We start from the raw sequence: 27,294 nt of genomic DNA, 5'->3' as shown, positions 1-27,294 counted from the left end.
TCTGGGTGGCACCAGGTCCCAGACACCCTCAGCAGAGCAAAGACGACCAATCTATTCCTTCCCCCCTACACCCCCAAAAGCTTCCATAACCCCATGGTGCCACCCGACCCAGAGACATCCCTCCCTGGCTGCACTGGCTCCCGTCCCCAATTCTGACGGCTCCCCGCGCTCCACGGGGGACACCAGCTGAATGGGCCCCGCCCCCCAACCGGCTGCCTCTGGTGGGGGTGGGCCCCCGGGCTGATTCTCCCCAAACCACAGGGCGGCTCAGATAACAGGAGGGAAAGAAGGAGGGGGCTAGTCCGTTGGGCATCCGATCTCTCCCCAAACAGGTTTGAAAGTCTTTTTGTTTTGCTTGTTTGTGAAGAGAAAAGTGAGAGAGAGCAGGAGTTCCCAGCGGCGGTTCTGCCACAGCTCGGTCGCCGGAGACACGCGCGGCAGACGGCCCCAGACGCCTCACGGCTTCGCGCGAAGACACGGGCGCAGACAGACGGACAGACGGGGCTCCCCCACCCTGAGCACGGTGGCGCGGGGTTGGGAAGCCCAGGAAACCCCAGGTTCCCGTCGGAACCCGCCCGGCACCGGGTCCCCGCCCACGGGTCCTCTCAGGAGCAGGCCAAGGGGCCGCGATGCCTGCGGGAGCCGGAGGCTCTCCAAAATCCCCGGGAGAGAGGTTACCTCGCAGCGGAGGGAAGCAATCCGTCCGGGTCGCCCGCGAGCACGGCGTCTGCCCTGACCCTGAGCCTTGGAGCCGCTCGGCGTCAGGGGTTGCCGGGGTCCAGGGAGAGGAGCGGTTTGGGGGGCCGCAGCTCAGGGGCGCGGGGCGAAAGCAGCGGCCATGGCGAGTCACGTGCGGAGGCTGAAACTTTACCCGGAGCCCCAGACCGGGGGGCGGAGGGTACCGAGCAGCGGGGAGGACCTCACCCTCGGGCCCGCCCCCGGCGGCCCTCCGACCAATCACCAACCAGGGGCGGGCCCACAGGATCACCGCCCCCCCCCTTCGCCTTAACAGACCCGGGAAAGGGCGAGTCTTAAAGGAGCCGCGCCTAGCAGAAGGCTGGACCGTGGGAATCTGGGAGAATCCCTCCCTCTGCCCCAAAAGGAGAGATTCAGAGCGAGAAGGGGGAGTTCTGCGCAAAGAATGGAAGGAGGGCTCGGTAGAGAAAGGACTGCAGTGTGCGGTATCACACTCCCTTCCCTCCAACGACACACCCACACTCACAGGGGCAAGGATCATACGCACACACCCCTCACACCTAAACCGGGGTTAGAGGGGCTGCGACGTAATATGGAAGCGAATACAGTGACTCCGGCCCTATCTGTCAAGCCCCTGACTCCCATAATTATAATCCTCCTCCAGGAACCCCTTGAAAATGAGAGCTGTGTGACCTTGAGCAAGTCGCTTCCTCTCTCTAAATCCTAATTTTCTCACTGGCAAAAAGGAGTGCAAAAGCAGGTAGACCGCCCTCAAGTACACCTGCTCTCCTCGTCTCCCCCAAACACGTTTCCAGCTCAAGTGGGTCGGAGGAACTCTGGCCCAACACAACCCTTCAGCAAACCCCAGAACCCTCCCCCAAAAAGGACAGCGGCTCTTGTGATCTTCCAAGAGCCGAGTAGGGGGCGCCCAGGAGCACCCTTACATGCTACGGGACTCTCAGACCCAAGCTTCTTTCTCCTGGCCCAGGCTGGAGGAGCCAGGAAAGCTCGCATTCTTGTTCCAGCGGGGCAGGATCTGAATCACTCTCCCTCTGCAGAGACCCCAATCCCCAACACAGCCACAAGCCCCCTCCCAGCCTGCTGCTCCGTTTGGGAGGACCATCTCCCCACCTCTAGCAGTCCACTGGGGGAGAGAAAGAGGAATCAATAGGGAACACCCCCCTCCCCGTCCCCGGTCAGAGAAGTAGCCACAAGTGCCCCCACAGGACTTCCCACTGGAAGGGGAAGTGCCACACTCCCAGGCCTCCACCCCAGTGAGAAGACTCAGCCTGACCCGGCTGGCAGAGCTCTCAAACCCACCGGCCCGACGGCCCCCGCTTTATAGACGAGGAACCGCAGGCTGGGAGTGGACACGGGTTTAGTCCCCGATCACCCTGGCACCGGTTGCACAGCCGGGTCTAGGACCGAGGTATCTGATTGTCTCTCTCCAGCTTTGGGGCCCCAGCCTGGGTGAGGTAGGATAAGCAGGGTCGGCGGGGCGCTGTGCCCTGAGGTCCGGCGGCACCGGGGAAGAGCGTCCGGGCAACGCTTCCCCAGGCCCCTTCCCGCCTGCTGGGCCTGGCCGTCTCCCGCTCCCGTCTGGATTTCCGTCCGCCGGTGCGAACCGCCCGCCCAGCCCCTCCCACCCTGTCCCGTCCAGATCCATCCGCAAACATGCGCTCAGCGGGCAGGAATGCGCCAATGGCTCCCAGATGTGGACGCCGACGCTTAACCCCTTCCCCCCCAGCTCCCCCCCCACAAAGGCATTCTAGCTTGAGTCCAGCCAGCAGCAGGGGGCGCCGCCCAGATGAGGGACCAGCCTGGGAGGGGACTTAGTGCCAGCCAACCCCCAAGCCCGCGCAGGCTCCTCCTGGCCTACATTCTACCAGTCTTCCTTCCCGAGGAGGCTAGAGGGGAAGGATCACAGACACAGAAATACAAGTGTGCACAAACACAGGTATACTGCCTCCCACGAAGGGTGGCCTTCATGTACACCTGCCAGCACAGAGGGTCAGATACACTAGCGTACACGGAGATGCAGGTGTGCAAATGCACACCCAGGACACGCATATATGCACACGCACGTGCACATTCAGAGCACACCTGTATGCACATATGTATGCACATGTATGCACACAGAACAAGCACATACAAGACAGGCATCTGTGCGTGCACAAGGTCATGAAGCAGAGGGTGCGGCACACTCCTGGACAGAGCAGTAGATCCACAGGCAGATGAGGGAAGAAATTCATGCACCCACAAACCTGCTCCCCACAGGGGGCAGTCACTCACGCACAGAAGATCGGCACCCAAGTATACAAGCACACTGCACGCCTTTAGGGCACTCCCTCCCTGCCCAGCTGAACTGCAGCTGTGCTGGGCCCACTCCAGTGTCCCCAGCCCCCACCCTCCAGGGACCCTCATGCAGGAGGGAGAAGGAGGCAGCAGGAGACTGGCAGAGGGAGAAAAGCCACAGTCCCAGGTGCTCCTCACTCCTTAAAAAAGACACTCCTTCTTGGGGCCTACCCTTCCCCTGCTGCAGGCAGAAGGAGATGGGCTGGGGGTGGCGCCTGAGCAGCCGGCTTCCCGAGACAGGGATCCCTCTTCCCACTAGAGGAAATCTGAGAGCCCTGATAGGTGCAGGGCCGGTGACAGCCCCCCACACAGACAAAGGAGATACAAAACAGCTGTGAAACACCCCGGGAGAGCCCACACTTCCCCCAAAACAAGGCCTCCCTTTCATGGTCTGTGGGGAACTCCTGAAGAATAGCATCATTGGTAATGGGAACAGAGGATGGGAAACTTTGACCATCTGGATGCAGGTGGGGTGGAGTTGTCTGCTGGAACCCGAACCGACCCCAACAGACTCCTGTCCCCCTCCCCAGCCACCCAGCTCATTCCCAAAGCCCCCTCATGGCTCCGCACATCTGATTCTTACAGTCCTGGAGGGTCATCTAGGGCAGGGCTCCTGCTTCCATTGTACAGATGAGGACATTGAGGCTCCACCAGGGAACTGCCTTGCTCAAGGTCATACAGCTTGTCAATGGCAGACCTAAGATTCAAACCCACAATCCCCTCCTCACACGCCCTCCCATTTACTCTGAACGAAATACATTTCCGCGCAGTACCCTGCTCCCTCTTCCTTTACCCTCTCAGCAGAGCATATGGAAGAAACACCAGCCTTGCCTGGCTCTGCAGAGTTGTGGGTGGGGCCAGGACATGCCAGAGAGAGATCAGAGAAGATGCTGGGGGCTACACACATAGCCCCCAACCCCACCCCCAAGCGCGATGCCCACCTGCCCAGCAGGCATGGCCAGTGACTCAGCTGCATCCGGGGGAGATGCCAGGGCAGTGACTCACCTACCGAGAAGAGCTGAGCCTGGCACCTTGCCAGCCCCAGGACAGAAGTGACTTAGTCACCGAGACTGTGATACCCAGAAGGCACAGCCCAGGGATTGGGGACAGGGGCAGGCTGTGTCCTCCATGGTTATGTGCATTACAAGCATCCTGGGGCAAGCCATGGCTTTACCCGCCCCTGCCCCCTCCCCACTGCTCACCCCCACCACGCCAGGCCCTGCTCCAGTGCAGACAAGTTTTGTGAGACCCCCTGGGCTGCCCTGCCTCTCCCCTGAAGCCTGCCCCTTGCCCATCACTCACCACCCACTCTCCCAGCCCCGCCTCCGCCTGCCACCCAAGTTGTACCCAGGCTGTGAGTCTCCTTTAACATGTCTTGGCAACACCTCCTGCCGCCACAGCCCCTCTCACCACCACCCGCCCCCCCCAAATACACACATGCACTCATACACACTTCTGCCAGCCCTGCTTCTGCCAGCAGCTGCTGAAGTTGTTCAGCAGGAGGGGAATCGGGAGGGTGGGGTGCAGGGATCGAGTTACCAGAGGCTGATGGGGTGGGCTGCCACCCAATCCCTTCCCCAGCTAGTCCTCCTCCCTGGGCACAGCCTGCCTCACCCACCTGCTCCCCTCCCACCTCTGGCTGGCAGTGGACTCCACCCAAGCTAGAAAACAATAAATGTTCAAGGGTATTTGTCATGCTAAGACCAGCCCAGTATATGAGAGAGAGGGAGAGAGAGAGAATGAGAGAGAAGACAGCGATGGACAGAAAGAATAATTCCCGTGCTCGGTGCCCAGGCTACAACCACTAGATGTGTGTATCTCTGCGTATGTTGAGCCAGAAGTAGACTGAGTAACTCCCCAAGTCCTGGGAGAGTTGATGGGGCCCAAGAGGAGCCGACCGGCTGAACAACCTCAATCCATTTGCACTATTGATTTCTCATACACTGCAGCCGGCTTGATGGGGGGGGGATGATAAATAAGCCCCCCAGAGACATAGAAACTGAGCAAAGAGGGGGGAGGGGCCCCTGCGCCCAATCTGTGGCCCACTGAGACCGGCTTGCTGAGGAGGAGGTGGGTGGCAGGGAATAGGAGCCATGGAGTGGCAGGAGGGAGGGTGGGGAGTGGAAGTTGGATTCAAGCCTGTCTGGGACACCTCCTTCCAGCAGGATCTGAAGCTGCTTCAAAGAAAGAAGGTGGGGGACAGGAGCACCATCTTTGGCTACACAGGCAGGGCTCTGAACAACTCGAGAGAGAGGGTGCCATTCATACCCTGGTCTATGGAATGGCGCCCCCTGCAGCTGTGCAACGTGGTGGCCCTGGGGATGAGGCTGAATTCTGAGGAACCATGTTTCTGCACTGAACTCTCTTCCCCTACACCTCCAACCAGCTGCCTCTGCCTCAAGGCCTCAGAAGGGCTCACTTCTGACTGCGATTAGAAGCCAATAGCAATCTCCCCACTCCTACTCCCTTCCTTTGTTGAGGGCGATTGGCAAACAACCACCTTGACCTAGGCACGGCAGGATGGGCGCTCACAAAAGACTCTGGAGAGTCTGGAAAGCTGCATCCTAGAAAGTTGGTCTGTCCCTAACTCATCCTAGGACTGTAGGCACAACCCCCAGCCCTCTCTGGGTCTCTAAAACGGAGTTAGACCGAGATGCTCCTTCTCAAAGGGGTCTCCAAGCTCCCGGCTCGCCAGCCTGTGAGACTTTTGGAACCTGCCCAGCACCTTGATTCACATCAGTGGCCACAGGCCACCTAAACAAACCCCAGCCCTGACCTCCTTCCAGCCTGGACACAGACTCTCTCCGCATGGTGGAGACTTATGAACACACCCAGCTGGGGTTTACCGGAGACCCTGTGTAAACAAGCAGAGAGGGAAACCAACCAGGAACCCAGCCCTTGCTGCAGGAGGGGAGAGACCATGACAAGAGAAAAACAAACAGTGCGAGGGGCCTGGGCTGGGGTTCCAATGCAGCCAACGACCGACCGGTTGAAGGTCCTAGGGCAAGTCACATGCCCTCAGTCTCGCCCTCTGTAAGGGGGAGGGATGGTCCAGGCGCCTCTAAAGCCCCTTCTGGTTCGGAGTCTATTTGGACAGAGAGAGCCCTGAGGAGTCCCCAGGACTCCCTGGCCCAGTCCAGCCCATCTACCAGGTCAGGACCCTCTCCCCCTCTCAAGGTCCTACCCCTGCCCGCCACGCATCCTTGCTCCGTCGGCTGCCCCTCTGGCCCTGCCTCACTCCACCCGCCTGCTTACCCTCACCTTGGCCAGCCCCTCTGCCTGCCCCGTGCTTTTCTGCACGTCCCTCCTGCCAGGGGACAGACCAACTAAAAATAGTCCCTGCAGCCTTTCTCGCCCACAGCTGCCCAAAGAGCAGGAAATGAGGGGGCAGGGAGGCCCATGTCCTGCTCTCCCCCACAAACTCCCAGCCCCAAATCAGGTCCAGCCCTCCAGCCTGGGGCTAGTGCCAACTTGGCCATCTCGGGGGCATCCCACACCCCTTCTCTAGGGGAAGGCCTGCCCAGAAGTGCCTACAATCAGAGAGCTGTCCTTACCCCGCGGGAGGAGGAGGGAGGAGGCCAGCGGTCTAGAGGGAAACCTTCCCAATTTCTGACAAATCAGTGCCAACCACATTGTGGGCACCAAGAGGGCAGGGCCTGGCTCCACTGACTGGTCTTTTGAGGGCAGAGGGAATTGGTGTGGGGAAGTTTGTGCTGGTTTTCTTCATCCTGGCCCAGCTGGAAGGAAGACAAAATAGTGCCCCAGCCTCAATTACGCTAATCCCCTGCTCCCCCAAACATGTGGGTGCAGACAGAGGGGTTTCGGTAGCCCCACCCCCCCAGATACCATGGGAAAAAAGCTCAAGAGGCTCGATCTTGGCTCCCACACGTAAAGATGGAAGCCTGGAGGCAAGAAGAGGCCATGCCTGCCAGGCTGGGTAGATGCTGCCCTGAAGCTGAGTCAGAGGTTAGGAGGGAGGAGCCGGGGTGCTGGGGCACCAGGGGCTCCAGTGCCCCCACCCCTAACCCACCTGGGATTTCTGACACCTCCCAGCCCTGGGAGAAGGCCCTCCCCACGCAGGAGGAAGGAAACCAGCTTAGCGATTCTCTGGAGGCCTGCAGAGCAGCCCTGCACCATGAGGCAGGCGGGAAACCCAGGAGTCCTGGCGCCCGGCCCAGAGAGTGAATGAGAGAAATACCTTGGAGTGGAGGAAACAGCCCAGAGTGAGGCAGACACATGGTGCCCCAGCAGCTCCCAGATGTGACCCTTCAGGAGGAACTGGCCAGAGGGGCTGGATGGGGCAGGCGAACACATTTCTGAACAAGAAGAGAGAAGAAAGCAGAGCCCTGGGGATGGGGAGGGGGCCGGGCCAGCCGGTCTCTCACCTACTCTCCTCTCCTCCTGGTCAGAGTGCGAAATGCTGAGGTTAAGGGCACTAAATATCAAAGAGGTCCTGGGGTCCTAGGTGTGTTCTCCACTTCCCTTGTCTCCAGACCCCAGCCTGTTCGTTCCTGAGCTTCCCCTGGCACCCCTTCCCTGGGGCCAAGCCAAGCCAGGAGTCAGCAGGCCCAAGGTGGTGCCTAGGAGGCCTGGGCAGTGCCAGGGGCAGCCCTCATCCCATCCTCCCACTGGCTTCCCTCCTGCCTGCTCTCAGCCGCCACACATATCTCAGCTGTCGAATCCGATTAGGGCTCCTGCCCAGTGAGCCGGACAAGGAGGCCACTGGGCAGGGGAGAGACAGGGACAAGGACGCTGAGCAGGGATGACAGGAGGAAGGTGGAGACGGGGCTCAGGGGAGAAGGTGTGGAGCCCCAGAGGACGAGAGCTGGTGGCCAGCTACAACCTAACCTACGTTAGGGGAATTCTGCAGCCCCTGGGGCAAAAGCCTGTCTGGTTCCTCCATCCCCCAGATGGGCAAGGATGGGGGAAGGGAACTGAAGGCGGAGAGATGACCTAGATTAGAAAGAGAATCCCATCCTAGAAACCACCCCACCCCCGCCCCCGCCATTACTACCATTTGCACTGGGCTGTAGGATACACTGCTTTATGAGGTCTTTATGGCCGTATCTCTATTAGGCAAGCGGGTCTTGTTACTAATAGCCATTTTTATAAATGGAGAAACCAGAGGCTTAGAGAGCTGTATAAACGCACATGGTTAAAAGAGCGAGCTGCGTCTCTCATTCAGGCCTGATTCTCAGTCCACTGCTCACACTCAGAATTTACTTCCCTTCCTGGGTCAAGAGCAGAATGAAGTCACGCCATTATCCAAGTTTTCCTCTAAAACCAACCCTTCGGGGATCTGGGGAGTCATGGAGGGATACAGAACACACCCCACACCAGACAGAGTTACCAGATAGGGATGTGCCGCTCACCTACCGCACAGAGAGCTAGAGGGGTTCCCTCAAAATGTGACCCGTCTCTTCCATTGCTCCCCACCCCAGTCTGCTACGCCCAGAGGCAACACCCACACTTACAAACACGGTTACCCCGACAAGCCATACACCCCTCCTGCAAACCCACCAAGCCAGAATGAGATGCCCTAGATCTTCAGAGAACAAGGCCTGTCAGCCCCCAATGAGAGGGACAAACAAGTCACTGTAAACAGTAGGTATCATCCAACCCTCTCCCAGAGAGCCTGCAGGAGGGCAGAAGCTTTGGGGTAACACCAGGAGCCTGAGCTCTGAAAGCCAAGGAGCCCAGGGAGCTGGCATGGCTGGGCGGCCTCCCTGATCTGGTCCACACCCCCTTCCCCAGCCATCTGGGCTGAGTTTGTTCTGGCCTGGGCCACGCTCTGGGATGTCTCAACGCACCCAGCCACCTCCATCCTAAGATTATAGATCTTACAACCATATGGTACACACACACACACACACACACATATACACACACACACACACACACACACACACACGGTGCGGGGGGGGTGCTTTTCATAGGGGTTGAGGTGTTGGCAGAGATGGGAAAGACAGCTCTTTAACCTGAAAGAAGTTTCCCCAGACAAAAAGGTCACACACACACACACACACACACACACACACACACACAGAATTGTTCACAACCTCCACTACCCTCCAGCAAAGCCTTTGGCCACTCAAATGTGCAATGAGCCTGGAAGGAGACACTGGTTCTACAAGGTGAGTAGGGAGTGGGGGGCAAAGTCCTGAGCTCTTAGGGCTGGGGGTGGGCAGAGAGGAAGCAAGAGAGAAATCTCCCAGGGAGTCTCGGGTCCCCGTCCGGCTCCCTGTCCGGCTCTCTGTTACCCCAGCTCTGCCAATTCTCCCCTCGAGGTGAGGTGGGGGAAGGGGGATTAGGCAATACTGCAAAGGAGGGTGCAGGGGCTGGGGCCTGGGCAGACCTTCCCTCACTTGCCATTCTTAGCTAGAGAACGGGAATGCCTCGAGGGGCGTGCAGCAAGGGCGCCGGAGGGCGCAGGGGCTCTGAGCTTCCAGACACCCTTCTGTTCCCAGGCTCCCACCTCCCTGCACTACAGCGAGCCGTGGGGGAGGAGGCATGGGGAAAGCCTGAACTGCCGAGAGGGAAAAGACCAGATCAGAAGCGGAGAAGCCAGGCGGAAGGCGGCCGACGGAGAATTGGGAAGGGGTGTGCGTGGTCCTACCTGCTCAGGTGCGTGCCGGCGGGGGGGCGATGGGGTTCCCAGGAGAACTGGGGAAGCCCTCTCAGCTCGATTCAGGATTCCCCCCTGCTTCTGGGTTAGGCTGCTGCAAGAGGCGCGGGTTCCCGTTGGGTCCTAAAGCCCACTCTCCAACCAGGAGGCTCTCTCCACCCTCTCCCACCGTCCCTGACTGGGTCAGCGGATGCAGAGCTGAACTGATGGGGCAGAAAGAACTCACTGGAGAAAGACGAGGTCTGAGTCATGGGCTGGGACAGCAAGAGTCCCCAGTGTCAAATACACAGCACATGGCTGATTTTAGCTGAGGATATTATGGGACAGGAGAAGACATTTCTTCTGCCTGCCCTGACCAGATGAATTTGGGCTTTGGGACTGAAGCTGGGGTTAAGATCGCTTTCCTAATCACTCCCAAGTAGCTTGGCTATTGAGAATTTGGGGAAGGGGGCGTTCATTTTGGACGGGAGTTCACTTCTACCCTCCCCCTCCTAGACAGAGCACAGTCTCCCCATCTCTCCCCCACTATTCCTAACTGCCTAGAAGGCCACGCCAAGGGGGAAAAAAAAGTCCTGATTTCCAGCAAGTAAAAAGAGCAGTATGACTTGGACAGCAGTTGGAAACTGGCAGTTTTATATCCTTAGATCTGGGAGTGTGTGCAGATACACGGAGCCAGGTGAGAGTATAAGCAGGTGGGGCTGGGGGACTTTGGGTTACAACCATTAGCAGAAATGGCAATTGTCAGTGAACGAAGGGGATGCAGAACCTAGGGGTCAACTCGGGCCCCTACCCAGCCCTTAATAGGATCCTGAGACTTTACTAGAATGAATACGTAAAAGAAAGAATATTTTCCCAGGTACGACTTAGGATAAATATAGGGGGGGCGGGGCAGAGGGCCTCTTATGCACAATTAGATCAACTTCAAGGTTACAGAGCCCGTTTAGGGTAGCCCACCTTCTCCAAAGGGAGAACTCACGGTTGGTGGGCCAGGTGGGCCAGGGAAAGGTGGATGGGAAGGCTGCAGAGGGCTGGGGGGAGAACATTTTGCAAGGAGAGTTGCACATGTCCCCAGCAGCAGGGCAGGGAAAATGTCACGGGGTGAAGGGCCAGGGGAAGTCAGGGACAGAGTCAAGGGAAGGGAGAGGGCATGGCCTCTTCCTAGAAGGGGAGAGGGCGGCAGCTCTGCCTCCACCTCTTCATCTGTCTGGCAGGAACTGGGGAAAGGAGCTGGACGGGAAGTTTGGAGGGCCCCGGGGTGGAGTCCATGGGGTGAGCTCAGGTCAAGCCTTTCACCCTAATCTGCCTCAGTTCTCTCCCAGCTGTTAAACAGGGCTCTCGGTTCTTCCCAGGCAGTTAATGAGTGTTTACAGAAGAGCCTGGAGATATTCAAATCTCAGCTGGGCCACCACTACAGTTATAAAGCTCAATAAGGGCTGAGTGTCATTTGGGGAGGGGAGGAGTAGAGGAAGAGGGAAACAGACTACTCTCTTACAACCTAAGGATAAAGCCACGCTCACAGAGCAGCGCAAGCCTCAGCTGCCACAGGATATCCTCGTGCCCAGGGATGGAGGTCACACACCTCCATCCCTCCAACCACCACCAAAGGCTGGCCTGCAGCTAACTGTGGGCAGAACCCAGGCTACAGCTGGTCTTCATTAACTCCAGCTTTTTTCACCCCCCCCCCCACCGCCCCGTACTGTGAACCCACAGCTTCAACAGGCCCAGGCTGGAGGGGCTGCCCTAGCCCGACCTTGCAGCTGACTCTGGGGTGGGGGGGGGCACCGCACCAAAGGCCAAGCTACCAGCTGAAAATAAGGTTGAAGCAAGACTCCCTTTTTGCCACTGGGAGCGAGCAGGGAGGAAAGAAAGGAGTGTGGGGCTGAGAGGGTGGAGGTGGGGGAATTTAGGGCAAGCAGCAGGCAGTGAAGTCAGCGGGATCGGGGCCCGGAAACCCCTACACCCTGGGGCCAAGTCCTACTCTGGCTTCGCCTTCAGCGCCTTCAGCTTGAGTCTTGGCGGGGCCCCAAACTAGGGAAGGCCCCGGCTGCCCCTTCCCGCCTCCCTCCCCCCACCCTTATTAAATACACATTTTATCTCTCAGCATCTTCATTATCTTAACTGAAGGAGACAAGCAGTGGATGGCGGCAGCAGAGAGCGCGGGGGGGTGGGTGGGTGTGGGGAGCAGGCGCACCCTTGTTACAAAGTGCTGATCTAGCTCTTTCAGGCAGTGTGGGAAACAGAGGAGGGATCAAAGGGAGCCAGGCTGATTCAGAACTCAATTAGAGCTTTTTAAAAAAAGAGCCAGCTCTCTCCTTTCGCCAGTCTTCAGACAGCCTTCACCCAGGCCCCTTGCACCCAATTAGCTTCTCCTGCCAGCGCCTTGGGCTGGGGTTGAAATCAAGCGGAGGCCAGAGGGCAAGCCTTCTTCCCCTACAGAACCACCTCTTCTGGGAGACGGAGACCTGCTGCTGTTCGTAGCTTAAGACAGAAATGTCTTCGAGGGCACCTGATCTTTTCGGGAGGAACCGGAGGTCACATCTTTCCCCAGAAGTTAAAAAGTGGGACATCAGAGGTGGGTTCCTCCCTCATCCCTTGCCAACTAGAGGCACAGCTTCTGGCCCATCTCTAGGGACATTAGGGAGCCTCCAGACAGGCACCCCCTCTTCCCAGCCTGTAGGTGGACTCTCTCCCCAAAGCCAAGGCTTCCTGGGAGCAACATGGAAGTTGCCTCAAGCAAAGTACCACATCAGAGGGAGCCATTGGAACGCATCTGTGAGGCCAATAAATGCTGTGCTGACACACGTTGTAGGATGGAGCACCCCTTTCACAACGGCCTGCTCCACCTCGGTGCAAAAGCTCGAGCAATGTCTGCCTCCAGATTAGAACTGTCCCCGAGATGGAGGGCGAGGCAGCATCTTACTTGGTCATGTATCTGTTCCCTCAACAAGTTTATTGAATACCTCCCAGGTCTCAGGCACTGTACGAAGTGCTGGGGACAGATACAAATGTAAATAAAATCTCCATCTCGGCTCTCTCTTTTGGTCTCCCTCAGTAGTCAAGGTAACCTCTCCACAGATATTTTTTAAAAGCCCCAAGTCGTATCTCTTTCCTCCTTCCCAGGTCTTATTGCTGCATCTTAAAAGGACACTGAATAAAGGCAGGGAGCAACGAAGGGGAAGGAAGAGAGAGCTCTGCCGACGTTCCGAATCTCTGGATGGCTTGGACCTCACACTCTCTTGCCAGTCATCCAGCCACAGGCAGGTCTTCACTGAGCCAGAAATGTCAGTTGCAGCTCTGGGGTTGAAACTCACACCAATTTTCTTGTGTCTGTGTGCGTTCCATGGCAATACCCACCAACACTCTATGGAAGCTTCATCTGCTACTGTGAAGAAAAATAAATAAACCAGGATACAGACACACAGCCCACCACCTTCAAGAGGAAGAATGTAGGTCAGCATCTCTGCCACTACTCCCTGCGAAACAGCCTATGCTCCTGGCAAAAAACAAGTAACCACAGGCTCAGGCCAGCCCCTTAAAAATCCCACCAGAGCTGTCAGCTTCAGTGAGAAAAGGACTTTCTTCCCCCTCTCAGTCCGCTCCAGCTGTCTGAATCACACTGAAGACCTCGCTGACAAACATGCATCAGGTGTCGCTTCCACAAGGGCAGCGGAAGCCAAGCAGGGACTCTAAGGCAGCTTCACGCGTCACTGACAGAACCAACCCTGTTCCAATTGCTGAAGTCTTAAGAGCATCAGTGACCTAGAAATTGACAGTGTGGGGAGAATGGAAGGAAAGGAAACTAACAAACCAGTACACAGAAAACCTGATTTCCAAATACCAGGGGAAAGGAAGAGAAAGGAGGTAGAGGGGAAAGAAATTTGGCCCCTTTGAATCTGCAAAGGCGATCTTGGCTCAGAGCCATGGAGGATGCATAGCCGCCCCACTGCGAGGCAAACCACGTTCCTGACTCCAGCCCTGCAGTTAAGAGGAAGGCGCCAAGCCTCCAACACAACGAGGTGGGGAGGCTGCTCCTTTTTGGGCAGGATCCTACTGTGGACACAGAACAGACAGCAGCTGCCCACAGTGTGGAAACAAACTGTAAAGCAGTCACGTCTCTTAAGGCTGCAGCATCCAATAAAATGTAATTTAAATCAAGCCTCGCATCTGTTCTCAATCCCATTCAGTCTCTGCTTTCCATCAGCCTTCGGACAATCTCTGCAATTATGCTGGTTAACCCTTATAGCCCCAGATACTTTACAAGCTTCTAGGTATAGAACTGTGTCCTCCCCTCACAAATTGCTCTCAGAGGGAATGAATGCTCTAGTAAAGGAGTGTGACGGTGAGACAGTCAGACTCCTGTCTTATAGACTATGCGCTGCTACACACACCGGTGGGTAGTGTTCATTTCAGAGGGCTCTGTGTGCCCTTCTATCCCATACCACCTGCTGTAGCCCAGATCGCATTGCAAGGATACAGTGGGCAGCATGAACGAAACAGTGGCCAACAGATCATTTGTACACATATCAAGTTCTCAAACCCAAGCCATATCGGGAAGGCGGGAGGAGGCAGAAGAGCTCAGGGAGCAGCAGACTTGGTCACTGGCTCTCAGACCATTCACAGCGCTCATGGTTTGCATTCCAAGCATTTGCTCGAGTTATAAATGTACAGCAACCTCCCAAATGAAGCAAACGTAAGTTTCTCTTTTCCCCTTCTCTCAAAACTACCCCAGCCCTATGCCTGCACTTTCAAGGCAGTCAGTGTTATAATGGTGCCCTCTGGTGTCCCTGTCACAAATTGCCATTTAATGCCACTGGAAACCAAACCCAGAAAAAAGGGGAGACTTGAGTAACCATATGGATACATTTATCTAAGAAGACTGGGAAAATGAGGTGTCAATGAAAATCCAACCCCAAATGAAGGCATCTTGAAACAAGTGGCTTCATCTGAGGGCAGCTAGGACAGTGGGACAGTTTGGGGAGGATTTTCACAATTTTCACATTGCCTTCCGAAAGTTTGAGCTCTCCTGAAATGTGATTGCTTAAGAAGACGAAGAATGCAACTTGAAAATAAATATATTCACAATCTGTAGTCACATTCTCCTTACCACCTCCACAAGCTTGGGAGTGCCCAAGACACTCAATGAGCCTTTAAAATGTCACAATGTGGACGTATCTGCAACATGAACACAGTATACTCCAAAAAGAAAAACATTCTTTGATCAAAGTGTCCTCCAGATCTCCACGTGGACTTGCTTATTTTCCTGGATCATCCCCTTTTTCATTCTTCTTCCTCTAGTCCAAAAATTCTTTAAAATACACCAATGTTTGAGGAAACAGAGATAAATACATAAACTTTCCACAGCCTAAGTCTGTATACTTGCAAGCATGTTGGTTAGAGGCACACTAGAGGTAGAGGCAGTGAATAATTAAAAAGGGTCTACTTGGTAGTCTTTAATGCATAAACATAATAAGACCCAAAGATATATAATTCTGTGCTAATATTCATGAATTTATAGCTTAAATTTTATCAGTTTTAAGTAAAAAAGGTCATGTTTGCTTTCAGACCTAAGTGTATAAAGTAATAAAATGAAGATTCCATCCCTCTCTAAATGCCAGCCAGATAATTTTAGGCAGAATATTAGTATAAAAGAAAAGAATTTAAGGCAATCCAGTAGCTAAGATATTTCCAACTAAAGCTTTGTCTTTCAGAGCATGCTCTATTTCCTTCTCTTCAATCTTCAGAGACACCTGCAAAGAAGAGAAAAGGACTTTTCATGGTGGAGAACTCACAAAAGCAGTTTTCATTACACAAACTTCTACCGTGTTAAACTTTTCTCACAAGAGGCAAGCAAGTTAAACACTGCTTTTGCAATAGCCCGAAAAAAAAAAAAAAATCTCATTCATACTACAGCCCTATATTCACACACCTTAAACCCTACCTAACAAAAAAAATTGTTTATCTAATTGTGGTCATTTTTAAATCTTTACTTGAGCAAAAGATAAGCTCGCCAAAGCAGGACAATTAAAAGCAATGTCACAAAGAAGCAGTTCATTGTACCTTTGCTAAGCGCATTTCCTTGTTTTTCTTTAATCCAAAAATGCCTCTGGCCTCCAAGAGCCCTGAAAGTGACAAACACTCTGACTGGTCCACAGCTGCCACCTGCTGTTTGCGGCAGACGTTACTATAGGCTTCATATAACTGAGAGGAAACAAAGGAGAACAAATGTTGCTTAAAAGTCATATCTCTTGTAACCCTGTAATCTTTTAAAAGACTGTGAATCTGGGTTTGCAAAATAGTTATCTGAATACCCTAATTCTCTCCCTTTTCAATGAAATCCTTGAAAAGGCATTTTGGAGATACTGCCAAAAACCTATACTGTAATGCAAGAAAGGGGCTTTATATATTTCATAGGGAGAGGCAGAAATAAAGGGGAGAAGATTAATGGTAAGGTCTCAACCACAACCCAAGGGAAATAGTCAGCTGCCTTTTACATGATACCAGTACTTATTCTTACTGTTAAAATCCATTTTTAATTCACATCAGCTGGAGCGTGATAGGCCTTTTGGAAAATATCTGCTCTGCAAAGCAGATTCTCATCTCCACCTCAGCTCCATCTGCTGAGATTCCCAACTAACCTTCCCCAGAGTGACCTCTTTGATTTTCAACTGCCTGGTCAAGAGCAGCAAAGAGCAGACCAAGATCTTCTGCTGAAGAGGGAAGGAATCTTGTGCTCCTTCTCGGCTCAAAGTCATTCTGTTTCCATCAACTTCCGAAATGACTTGTGATATGTGAATAACACCAACCCGCTTGGGAACCAGTGACTCAGAGGGTGATTTACCTATAAAGTAAATAAATCAAGCTTAATTAGATTTTTTAAATATTGTGGGTATTGAGACAGATGATATTAAGTTTTAGCAGAAGGAAATTCAAGAGCAAAGCAGAAGTTCCAATTCTGTAACTAGAAGCCAGAGGATGAGACAAAATGTGATCCTTAGAAAGATGCCAAAGTGTGACATGACTTGGAAAGTAGAGTTATCCTTTTTCTGGGCAGAACGGTGAGCTATTTTATCCTGTAGAGTGCAATTTAATGTCAGAGAGACGAAATCCACCTCATGAAAGAATAAGGACCAGACAGAGAACCAATGTACTCAGCCTTGGAAGGTTCCTAATATCTCAAAGGCAAAGAAGGATAGAACCTTGAAACAAAGATGGCTGGGCCTGGTCTTTTTTTTTTTTTTTAATTCATTTATTTATTTTTGGCTGCGTTGGGTCTTTGTTGCTGCGTCCAGGATTTTTCTCGTTGCGGCGAGCGGGGTCTACTCTTCATTGTGGTGCGGGCGTCTCTCATTGCGGTGGCTTCTCTTGTTGCAGAGCACGGGCTCTAGGCACACAGGTTTCCATAGTTGTGGGTCGCAGGCTCTAGAGCACAGGCTCAGTAGTTGTGGTGCACGGGCTTAGTTGCTCCGCGGCATGTGGGATCTTTCCCGGACCAGGGCTCGAACCTGTGTTCCCTGCATTGGCAGGCAGATGCTTAACCACTGCGCCACGAGGGAAGTCCCTGGTCATTTTTAAAGGCTCAAAAAATTACCTAATATTTCAAATCGAATGAGTGGCTAGGGGACTTCCCTGGCGGTCCAGTGGTTAAGACTTCACCTTCCAGTGCAGGGGCTGCGTGTTCGATCCCTGGTTGGGGAACTAAGATCCCACATGCCTCATGGCCAAAAAACCAAAACATAAAACAGAAGCAATATTGTGACAAATTCAATAAGGACTTTAAAAATGGTCCACATCAAAAAAAAAAAAAGAGTGGCTAAACGTGGACAATCCTACCTAAGTCCTCTAGATAGCCTCCCCAAATGACCTTTGAGGTTGGGTTCATTTGCCCAAGCTCATCTCCAGGAGAGCAACACTTGAGAAAATGTCACTGGATATCTTAGCAGATAGCACCATCTCAGAGTCTGGAGGTTGGGAAACTGCCAACAAGCTTCGGAGGATTGTGGCCTCATTGTTTGGACGCAGGAATTGCAAGACAGAGGAGGGATTTGCTCTGTAACAACCTTTGCCTAAAGTTACTTCCTGAGACTAAGTCAGTTGTCTCACAAGAGTTTGCTTCTATTTCATGACCACAAATGGGATGCTACCCAGGACTAATCGTCATGGAGAAACTGGAGATCAGCGATCAAACAAGCAGAATCTTAAAGCTGAGAGGAATTTAGAGGTCTAGTCTCGCTCCCTACCCAACAGCTGAGTCTCTTCAAAACAATCCCAAAAAGTGGTCACCTATCCAGCTTGTGTCTGAGTATCTTCAACACTGGGGTACCCACACTGTGTCAAAGAAGCCCAGTTAGTGCTATTTGTTGGAGAGTGTCTTCTTATATCTATTTCAAGTCAGTCTCCCTATAGCTTTCTAGAGCCATTAAAATCTAACCACACCTACCAGAGGTCAAAAGACAGGAATTAGATTAATAATTTATGACAGGAATTCACAACCCCTTTTAGCTGTATGTGTGCGGGTGGTGCTCACAGGGTCCACTGGCAAGCCTAAATGTTATTGGTAAGGGAAAAAAGGGAATAATGTGAAAAGTTGAAGAGAAACCAGTATCTAGTCTATGCATTGGCAAATATGACCTGCTATGAGTCTAAGCACTAAGTTTGGCTAATTCTGAAATATTTTTAGTAATTTTCTTTCAACAAGTTGATGAAAAAAAGAGTCTTCTGTGGAACTATGGTGCTAGAAACAATTTTAATAACACTCAACCAGTGCAGGAGTGAAGGAAGAAACAATCAAATCAGACTGTCCTGTTTCTAAAGATTAAGAGTGGATATTAAACACAAGATATGTAGTCCATGGCCGTTTTACATCTGCCATAGCTAAGAGAACAAGGCTGAGGGAAAGGAAAATTAATTTTGTCATTTTTGTAAAAGCCTGCAGTTTAATGTAGCAATACTATCTTTGTACCTCCACCCTCCTAGACTTGTTTAAAGGTTTGCGATATCTCAAGTTGAACTCAATTCTTTCCCGTCTGACTCTCTTACTTCCCAGGCTTTGCTTCCACCTATGTTGAGACCTAAAGTGCACTCAACATAAGTACCCAGAGAGAAGCTGATCCAACCTTACTGTCTAGTTTTCATTCCTAGAGCTTGGAAAGAAAACTGACTCTGTCCCAACCATTCATGTAACACCCTGGAGAACTCATTTCCAGTAACGCATGGATTATAGCACTGGCAGGCAAGATGGAAATAAAGTGGATGAAATTGATGAAAAACACGACACCCATACACAAATGGGTGAGTGTGGATTTAACTATGCTCATTTCAGCTCTCTATCTCTTTCCTCAGAGAAGTTAAGCTTCCAATTATAAAGGAAGACAGAAAGGAGATAAACTACTCACATTCAGACAGTGGTTTGAGGATAGTCTGGCTTTTGACATCCGACTCTACAATTTCAATAGCTCTCCTGTAAAAAAAAAATATTTCTAAAATTAATTTAGGCTGAGCCAAACCAAACACCACACCAAACCACCAAGCTCAAAAACAGGCACATTAACAAAAAGCAACATGTTTTATAATTTTAAAGCCCCCAGACAAAATTGGGTTATGTCTCAGCTCCAGGAGACTTAATTGCCTTGAAATAATTCATGGACCAGGGAATCTGAGAAACTTCAACACTACATGGTTTCCTATTACAGAGGCCGAGTAAGTCATCGTACACTGAGCCAATGATAACATTTTGGAGGAGGAAAACCCGTCATGGACAGGAGAGAGGATACGTAGTGTGGGTGATTGACTAAAGAGAGCCAGTACCACCCATACACACCAGACCTAAGAGGAGAGTCCTCAGTTATCTATACACAGGATATGTGTAGGCTAAGACCACACTGGCCTACTTGACTCTTGCTCATAGTTGCAGTCTCTACCCAAGTAGTTTGCTGACTAGGGGAAACTCAAATCCAGGATCACACCATCTAGCAACAGGAAGAGCTTACTCTCCCACTGCTCTCTCCAAAGTACTTTGCCCACAGGAAGCCATAAGCCAGACTTGGATCTTCTGCATGGCAGTAGGGGGAAGTTGGACCAGCGGGCCAACGCAGCAAGTATCATTTTAATGGACCAAGTGTCCCTACTGGGAAGGAAGAAATTTCATCAGTCAGCACAGAGGCTTTCCCCAGCAGGAGGGGCCGGGGGATGGGAAGGGAGAGAGAGGTCTGGAGTACAACTGTGGGGGACTACCAACTGGAGGAAGGGGTGCTCACAAAAGCAAAGGAAGGGAAAAAGAGTCTAAAGGCAAAGATGGTTCAGGTCCATAAATAAACCTGCTTGAGACCAGCTAATGGAAAAGTAAACTGGAGTCTTTTTTAATACAAATGTAATTAACCAATCTATAATCACCACAGGGAGTGCCAGCAACATCTCATTTGTTTCTCCCTCTGTAGGTAATGGACTGATAATGTTTCAGACATTAACAGGGTGGAAATGCAGAGCTCCCCACTGAGAAACAAGTCCTCCTTTCTGAGTGTAAAATGTGGCAGAATGGAGCCTCTTAAGCCACATTCACTTGAGTTACATGAGACAATTAACAGCATTTCTTTTTTTTTAATAAAAGCAGCCAACAGTGCCATAACTCACCTGCAAACATCTAGCGCTTTGCGAACATCTCCCGAAACAGCAGAGACTTTGCGGGCACAGAACTGAATGGCAGCATTGTCCAGGACCTGATCTTTAGATGCCTTTGAACAACACATAGAAGATGACAGTTTGAACTATAAGACTTCCCCTCTGCAATTTAGGTCCTAGACTTGATTGACCAACCTTCAGGGTCTAAGATGCCTTTTCTGCTTAGAAGTAAATGGAGATTTCATACATTTAAGCATTTTGTAGGAATGTGGTAGAGGTTCACAAAGGGAAAAAAAAGCAGTTGAAACTTAAATTAGCAAAACTAAACTAAACTAAAATCTATTTGGCCATTTTCAATAGAGAAAGTGTTTTCATAGGTCCTATTTTATAAATTTATTTATTTATTTTTGGCTGTGTTGGGTCCTCATTGCTGCTCGCAGGCTTTCTCTAGTTGCGGTGAGCAGGGGCTACTCTTCGTTGTGGTAGGCGGGCTTCTCACTGCGGTGGATTCTCTTGTTGTGGAGCACAGGATCTAGGCGCTCAGGCTTCAGTAGTTGCAGCACGTGGGCTCAGTAGTTGTGGCTCGCGGGCTCTAGAGCGCAGGCTCAGTAGTTGTGGCGCACGGGCTTAGCTGCTCCGCAGCATGTGGGATCTTCCCAGACCAGGGCTCGAACCCGTGTTCCCTGCATTGGCAGGCGGATTCTTAACCACTGCGCCACCAGGGAGGTCCCCACAGGTCCTATTTTAAAAGGCCATTACAGAAGCATTTGGATGACTCCTCTAACTCTTTTTATTCCAACACTAAGGCATCTAAAATGGAGCCAAGAGTAGAAATTCATATAAAAATGAATGGGCTATAGGAACTCCCTGTTTAGTAATGCAATCAAAGCAAAATATTTTTGAACCATCTTCACAGGTGATACAAGGAACACTCAGCTTGGTACAATGCTTGGCACTCACCTGATTAAGTCGATCCTGCAGGATAGTGGCTATCTGATTTTTGGTATAAGGTGGGAAGTTCAACAGCCGTGGCTTACATTTTTCTCTAGCTTGAAGCCTCGGCAGAATTCTGTCTGTGAGATCCAGGGTATTAGCAATACCTGAGAAGGAGATAAATAACACTAAGCATCATTGGTCAAATCATCATAAAAGGAAAACTAAACCCTCTGAAAGCTGAATAAGGGACTTCCCTGGTGGTCCAGTGGTTAAGACTCCACGCTCCCAATGCAGGGGGCCCGGGTTCAATCCCTGGTCAGGGAACTAGATCCCGCACGCCACAACTAAGACCCAGCGCAGCCAAATAAATAAATATTAAAAAAACAAAAAAACACCCACCAAAAAACTGAATAAAATTTCCAGTTATAATCCGGCATTCCAACTGTTGTTTCCCACTTTCCCCCACCCTCCACCCTGAATATCCATTAGATAAGATGTACATAATCATCGAAGAATGCTCTTTTCGAGTTAGGATTAGAATTGTTCAATTATAAGCAGGATCAGATACTCCCAAAATCAATTGTCTCTGAAATGCAGCATTATGTCATTTCTATCCAGAGTTAACAAAGTTGATTTGACTTAGATTAAGGTTCTTATTATTTTATAGTAACTTTCTTATTTTGGTAAGAAAGCAGAAAGCTGGTGTAAGATCAAATAATAGTTGGTAAGGGAATTCCCTGGTGGTCCAGTGGTTAGGACTTGGCATTTTCACTGCTGGGGCCCGGGTTCAATCCCTGGTCGGGGAACTAAGATCCCGCAAGCTGCATGGCACAGCCAAAAAACAAAACAAAACAAAATATGTGATGAATAAACTGAAGAGATTTAAAAAAAGGTCTTTAGAACCACCACGTAACATCAACAACAGAGCACTAACCAATCAGCACCAACCGAGAAGTGCTTAGCCATGGCCATTCAAACAGCGTGTACAATACATCCTGCCCTCTGCTGTCCAGCTGGTCCATCTCGTCCAACACCAACACACTACAAAAAAAGAGAAACAATTAGTACCCATGTTCACCTTCTTAACTCTCCAATCTGTTTGATCTGGGCTGACGCTAGGTCACATTCCTACAGCTAAGACCAGTTTGAAGATCATAATCTGTCCCACCTCCAGTCACTGTTATGATGATACCCCCATCATCACCAGAAAATAACATACAGGTTTTTCAAGTAATTAGTTTAAAAACATTTCCCCCCAATTTAAAATTAGAAGGTTTTTGTTTTTTCTTTTCTTCTTTCCTTTTAAGCTTATGTAACTACCCCTCAGAGAGAAAATATAGGAAATGTTCTTTTTATGAGCAAACTGCTAAATTCAAGAGATGAGAATGTGAGTTTGTGGGCAATGGATCCTGCAGATTTTCACAGAGCAACATGCAGCAGAGCAATGCTTACATCATGGGGCCCTTCTCCGCAGTCATATGGTTTTCCAGTTTCCTCATTATGTCCTTCCCAGCTGGCCTGGATACTTCTTCCTGACAAATCTCCTGAGCAATGGCTGGGAATACAGCCTGGGCACTCCTCAAGGACATGCAATTCAGCATGATAGTTTTAAAGCCTTTCAGTTCCTTCTAGAAAAATGCAAACATGCGAGTTATTTTAGCCTCAGATAAAGGTTTGATGGAACCTGAAGTGTCTTTGAAGAGTTAACAGCATACAAGAGAATAAGGTCCACTTTCATTTGGAAAGATTTAGACAGTGTAATTAAAAATGTCTTATTTTGGGGAAAACTGCAGTCCCCTAAGCACTTCTACTTTTTCTTAACCCTTGATAACCAAGTATCATTTTGGCAAGAGCATTCAGACTCTCAATGTACCTTGAGGTCTTGCAGAATTCGGCTTAAGCAGGCAGTTTTTCCAGTTCCAGGAGCACCAGAAAGATAAAGACTTCCAGCTTTCTTCCCACAGATGTGCTCCCTCAGGAAATTCCTGATGACATCCATCTCCTTTTCCCTGGCAGGCAGCTGATCTGGGACAGCTGTCGTCAGAAGCTGCTTTGCTTGCTGGTAGCAAGTGCCTGTGCCAGACATGAAAGGACAATTAGACACAACAGAGGTGACTGAGAAGACCCACCAGGTTTCACTTGGAATCACCAGCCTTGTTTACGAGGCTGCACTATCAGCTGCCATGTAAGAACCAACCTTCTTGCTTGAGAAGTCTCAGACATGCAGATTCTTTCTCCAGTGGACGTCTCTGCTCAGAATTTGTTGCAATGTCTTGACCTTTTGGACCTGAGGAACGTATTTTGTTTTGGTGAACTCTGGCTTGTTCTCTTTTGCTAGGAGACTCAGTTGTCAGCTGATTGTCAAATACCAATCTGCGCCCCTTAGATGTACGTGAGCGAGGGGGACCATTTTCTTTCTTGCTTTGCTTTGGTGGAGAACAGGGAGGTAAACGGGGAGTGTTACACAGGTTGTCGTCACCTGAAACATTAAAATCAAAATGTGGTCATTCATAGCAGTGGATAGTAAAAGGACTTGGAAAGATCTCTGCATCCCCCCCCACAGAAAAGGGGGATGAATTTCTATCATGGTCAGAACCACCAAAATAAAATGCCTCTCATCCAGAAGCAACTAGTGGCCACCAGATGGCACCACTGAGTCTTACTATTTGATAGAGGTTTTAATGGGATGAAATTCTAGGATTGCTCTAAAACAGGGGTTCCCAACCTTGGCACCATTGATATCTTGGACCAAATAATTTTTCATTGTGGGGGACTGTCCTGTGCACTGTAGAATATTGAGCAGCATTCCCAGCCTTTATTGTCAGTATCACCCCCTCAGTTATGACAACTAAAAATGTCTCCAGATCCTACCAAATCACCCCTCATTAAAAAGAGATGATCTAAAACAAGAAAGGAAAAAACAAAACCAAACAAAAAATAATTTAAAAAAAAAAAGGAAAGAAAAAGAAAGGATTACCAACCACTGTTCTAAAACAAGAATTGTCACCTGTTTTTCTTAATTTCACAACTATCGAGGCAAGTCTCAAAATACTATATAACTAACTGCAAGGTCGTTTAAAACACTGACAGAACCAAGTTCAGTATTAAGGAACTGAAGATCAGACCTATTAAGTAGTTCGGAAAGTAATCTCAATAAGTAGCTTAATTCTGAAGTTCAGTAAGCACTTAGCAACCATTCTGAAAATAACCAAAGGGAACAGAGTGGTCTTAACTGAACTCAGAAAGCTGTTTCAAAGGCATCTTATTATTGAGAAAGAGAGGTCGAGAGCTACCAGTCAAAAAGTTGTACTCAAATAATGGATAGCTTACCCAGACGTTTTCTGGGGCTAAGAGGCAGAATTTTTGCACAAGGAGAACGGGGTATGGCCTGGACATTTGTCAGTTCTAGTTTGGTGTCACTGGAGTTTTTAGCTTTGTCCAATGTCCGAGGCTGTTTCTTTTTTGGAAAACTGATTGTAGCCTGTGACTGCGAGCGGGTTTGAGGCATGATGGCAACACAGCTGTGTACAAAAAAGAGAACAGGACAGCCAGTCAATATGTAAAAGTGAAGAAAAAACAACTAACATGTAACTTATACCGAAGATCAAAATTCATTTCAGAAGTAGATTATGTTATAACAATATTTTAGCATTTAATTCTGCTTCATATCCGAATCTATGCAACAATAGCGAACACCACCTACTACGAGTAAAAGGCTGTCATAAACATTTTAGGTATTAACTCCTTTAAGTTTTACAACCACCTTAGAGGTAGGTACTATTATCCTTATCTTACTGATGAAAAAACAGAGGCAGAGAGGCCCAACGTCACAGCAAAGCAGGATATAAGACCAGGCATTCTGGCTCCAGAGCCCAAATTTTTAACCACTCGAGACGTGCAATAGCAAGTTGATCTTAATTGGCGTCCATAGTACTTCTACTCCCCTGGCTCCAGCCACGGGGTACACCGTTAACACCAGCTTAGCCCAGCAGCCTCCCACATTTACAGGCTTCCCCCAAGCCCTCACCCCGCACTCAATCCCCGCTCTACCCAACTCTCGGCCCCACATAGCCCCAGATGTTCGGGGAACGTCTCCCTCCTGCCGCACTCAGCACAACTGCCAGAGCACTCCGAGAGCGCACGTCACCCTTCCCTACCCCGACCTTCTCACCCTCCCGCGACCTGAGCTCTCCTCCTCTTACAGAACCCGCGGTCCTCGCCCTAGCCCCTCACCCAACTCCGCCGCCCCCCAGGACCTGGGCCTCCTCTCCTTTCCACCTCACAGTGCTGCGTCACCTCAGTGCCGGCGCCTTCTCACTTCTCCCGCACAAAACTAAAGGGACTGTGCACGACAGGATCCTGGACAAACCCCCACACCGTCAGCCGGAAAGCCCAGACGCACTCGCGCCAAATCTGCACAGCAGCAGCTTTCCCGCCTCCCGCCAAAGCCCGGCCACGTTTCTGATTGGGTGTCGCCGGAGCGCCGCGCGCCTTGGCCCCAGCCCCCTCCTTCACAACCAATCAAGCGGGAAGGCGCACAACCAATAAGAGAGCCTCAGGCCTCAGCGCCACTGTGAGGCCGCGCCCACCGAGCCGTGGGGGCAGTCTACATCCGGGGCCTCGGCGGAAAGACGCGCGCTTGCGCCGGGGCCGACTGAGTGAGGCCCGGCGGGAGCTGTAGTCTTTGCAGCTAGCGACTGTATTCACACGCCCTACCTTCAGTACCCCTTCTCACTGCTGCACGTACCCATTTTTTCCTTACCCTAATGGGCTAGATTTTCAGAGAGTTACTACATAATACCTACCATTATTTGGGCGGTTCTGGGTGCGAGGTATGATGCTAGGCGCTTTACATATCTAATGCTCAACACTGCAAGACACAAAGCAAATGTGCCGAGGGTTAGTTAGAGGTCACAGAATTTTGGTGGCCTCGAAGGGCCTAGGACCATTTCCTGACACCAAAAGCAATGTTTCTTTGTAAAGTTCTACATACATAACATAAATACACTGCACTTCCTCACAGTATCTCCCTGATTTGTGTTTCAAGGGTGAGAAAAAGGGCCAGGCCTTTGCTTTTATTTTGTTAAAGATAAGAATACGGTATTCTGTGTACCTTCCTATCATTAATCCCATTAATCCACAAATGTGGGGAGTGGAGAGAATTATGGCCCCTTAATTTTAAAATATATTTTTTTTATGGCTAAATACAAGGGTTTCAGGGCCAGAGAAGACCACTACAGAAGGAGTGGCAATCTGAGCTTTTAATGAAAAATATAAATTAGAGCAGTAATTTACAGGCCAGCTTCCAATGCTAATAACCCAGGTTCCACTAAAAACCCAAACCCAGTTCTAGGTGATGGTAAGCATTTATCTGTCATCCTTCAATATCAAATGAAATAGAGCAAGCCGAGAAATAGGAAAACAATATTACAATCAACTTAATTGTAGTTCATTCATATAGGAGATAAAAGCCAGTACTGAGTGCTTGTGTGTGTGCCAGACACTGAGCTCTGGTATTTTAACTATATCACCTTATTAATTCTCACAGGCACCCCCATGAAGTTGGAATTATTTCCATTTCACAAATGAGAAGACTGAAATAGAGAGGTTGAGTAAATCTGCCCAAGGTCACACAACTAGTAAGTGGAAGAACTGGAATTCAAACTCAGGGAGTCTGACAGGAGATCAAACTCCTGACCACTTAAACATACCGAGGGGGAATAGACAGATGCAGGTTTTGGAGGGAGAGATGGCTTTCTAGGAGCTGAAAACTACAAGAGTGAAGAGCGTAGGCTGCCATGAATGGAGAAAGTGTTACCACAGAATGGAGACTTTTTTACCAGCTGGTATGTCTGATCTCTTAACAGGGGAATAGAACCTAGAAAGAAGCAACTTTCACTGTTTATATTTATTTTTATAACCTGGGCACCTAAAACTTGTCCTTCATAACCAGAAATGGTAACAAGTGCCCAGCCAGCTTTTAAGGGATGGTGGTGAACAACTACCTCAGTTACAGTGGGACAGAGGGGGCAGAGGAAGCCATGAGTACTTAACGTGCATATTGGAGC

The 27,294-nt window shown here is 50.5% G+C and overlaps 3 protein-coding genes across 5 annotated transcripts in view; 1 reads left to right on the top strand and 2 right to left on the bottom strand.

Moving 5' to 3' along the window:
- The window catches only part of RARA (retinoic acid receptor alpha), a 43,549-nt gene extending 33,797 nt beyond the window's left edge, over window positions 1-9,752 (bottom strand). The window contains exon 1 of one of the 2 annotated variants that reach the window (XM_059909023.1): window positions 9,668-9,752. The gene's annotated coding sequence lies outside the window, so the exon portion shown is untranslated. Of the gene's footprint in view, window positions 1-678; window positions 902-9,667 lie in introns of those variants that run through there. The other variant, XM_059909022.1, reaches the window with a different exon arrangement.
- Window positions 839-13,831, top strand: LOC132355897 (uncharacterized). Its single transcript, XM_059908454.1, has 6 exons — window positions 839-898; window positions 1,013-1,064; window positions 9,240-9,338; window positions 9,519-9,675; window positions 12,113-12,248; window positions 12,797-13,831. Exons 1-6 carry the CDS (start codon window positions 839-841, stop codon window positions 13,076-13,078), a joined length of 786 nt encoding a protein of 261 aa, XP_059764437.1. The 3' UTR covers window positions 13,079-13,831.
- A 1,435-nt stretch (window positions 13,832-15,266) lies between these two features.
- On the bottom strand, window positions 15,267-26,113 carry CDC6 (cell division cycle 6). Of its 2 annotated transcripts, none has more exons than XM_059907434.1 (12): window positions 26,032-26,113; window positions 24,557-24,747; window positions 23,424-23,705; window positions 23,100-23,299; window positions 22,679-22,854; window positions 22,161-22,267; window positions 21,251-21,390; window positions 20,303-20,403; window positions 19,069-19,133; window positions 16,312-16,514; window positions 15,734-15,874; window positions 15,267-15,423 (listed from the first exon to the last, which is right to left on the bottom strand). In XM_059907434.1, the coding sequence occupies exons 2-12, from the start codon at window positions 24,732-24,734 to the stop codon at window positions 15,334-15,336; spliced, it is 1,683 nt and encodes a 560-aa protein (XP_059763417.1). In that variant the 5' UTR covers window positions 24,735-24,747; window positions 26,032-26,113; the 3' UTR covers window positions 15,267-15,333. The 2 variants fall into 2 exon arrangements, with proteins under 2 accessions (XP_059763417.1, XP_059763418.1); XM_059907435.1 differs by lacking the exon at window positions 26,032-26,113 and adding an exon at window positions 25,523-25,554.
- Window positions 26,114-27,294: the final 1,181 nt, after the last annotated feature.

This window comes from Balaenoptera ricei, chromosome 20 (genome assembly GCF_028023285.1).
Source record: "Balaenoptera ricei isolate mBalRic1 chromosome 20, mBalRic1.hap2, whole genome shotgun sequence".
NCBI lineage: Eukaryota > Metazoa > Chordata > Mammalia > Artiodactyla > Balaenopteridae > Balaenoptera > Balaenoptera ricei.
Note: the sequence above shows the minus strand (reverse complement) of the source record. Positions and strands in the feature narration are given on the sequence as shown.

What these genes read in the sequence shown, in the direction of transcription:
- LOC132355897 (XM_059908454.1), top strand. Translation starts at nt 839, where the DNA reads ATGGCGAGTCACGTGCGGAGGCTGAAACTTTACCCGGAGCCCCAGACC. An exon ending in GCCTAGCAGAAGGCTGGACC is followed by an intron (nt 1,065 to 9,239) that starts GTGGGAATCTGG and finishes GGGGGTGGGCAG; the next exon opens with AGAGGAAGCAAGAGAGAAAT. An exon ending in GCGTGGTCCTACCTGCTCAG is followed by an intron (nt 9,676 to 12,112) that starts GTGCGTGCCGGC and finishes CTTCCCCTACAG; the next exon opens with AACCACCTCTTCTGGGAGAC.
- CDC6 (XM_059907434.1), bottom strand. Translation starts at nt 24,734, where the DNA reads ATGCCTCAAACCCGCTCGCAGTCACAGGCTACAATCAGTTTTCCAAAA. An exon ending in TAGCCCCAGAAAACGTCTGG is followed by an intron (nt 23,706 to 24,556) that starts GTAAGCTATCCA and finishes TTAATGTTTCAG; the next exon opens with GTGACGACAACCTGTGTAAC. An exon ending in GAGACTTCTCAAGCAAGAAG is followed by an intron (nt 23,300 to 23,423) that starts GTTGGTTCTTAC and finishes TGTCTGGCACAG; the next exon opens with GCACTTGCTACCAGCAAGCA.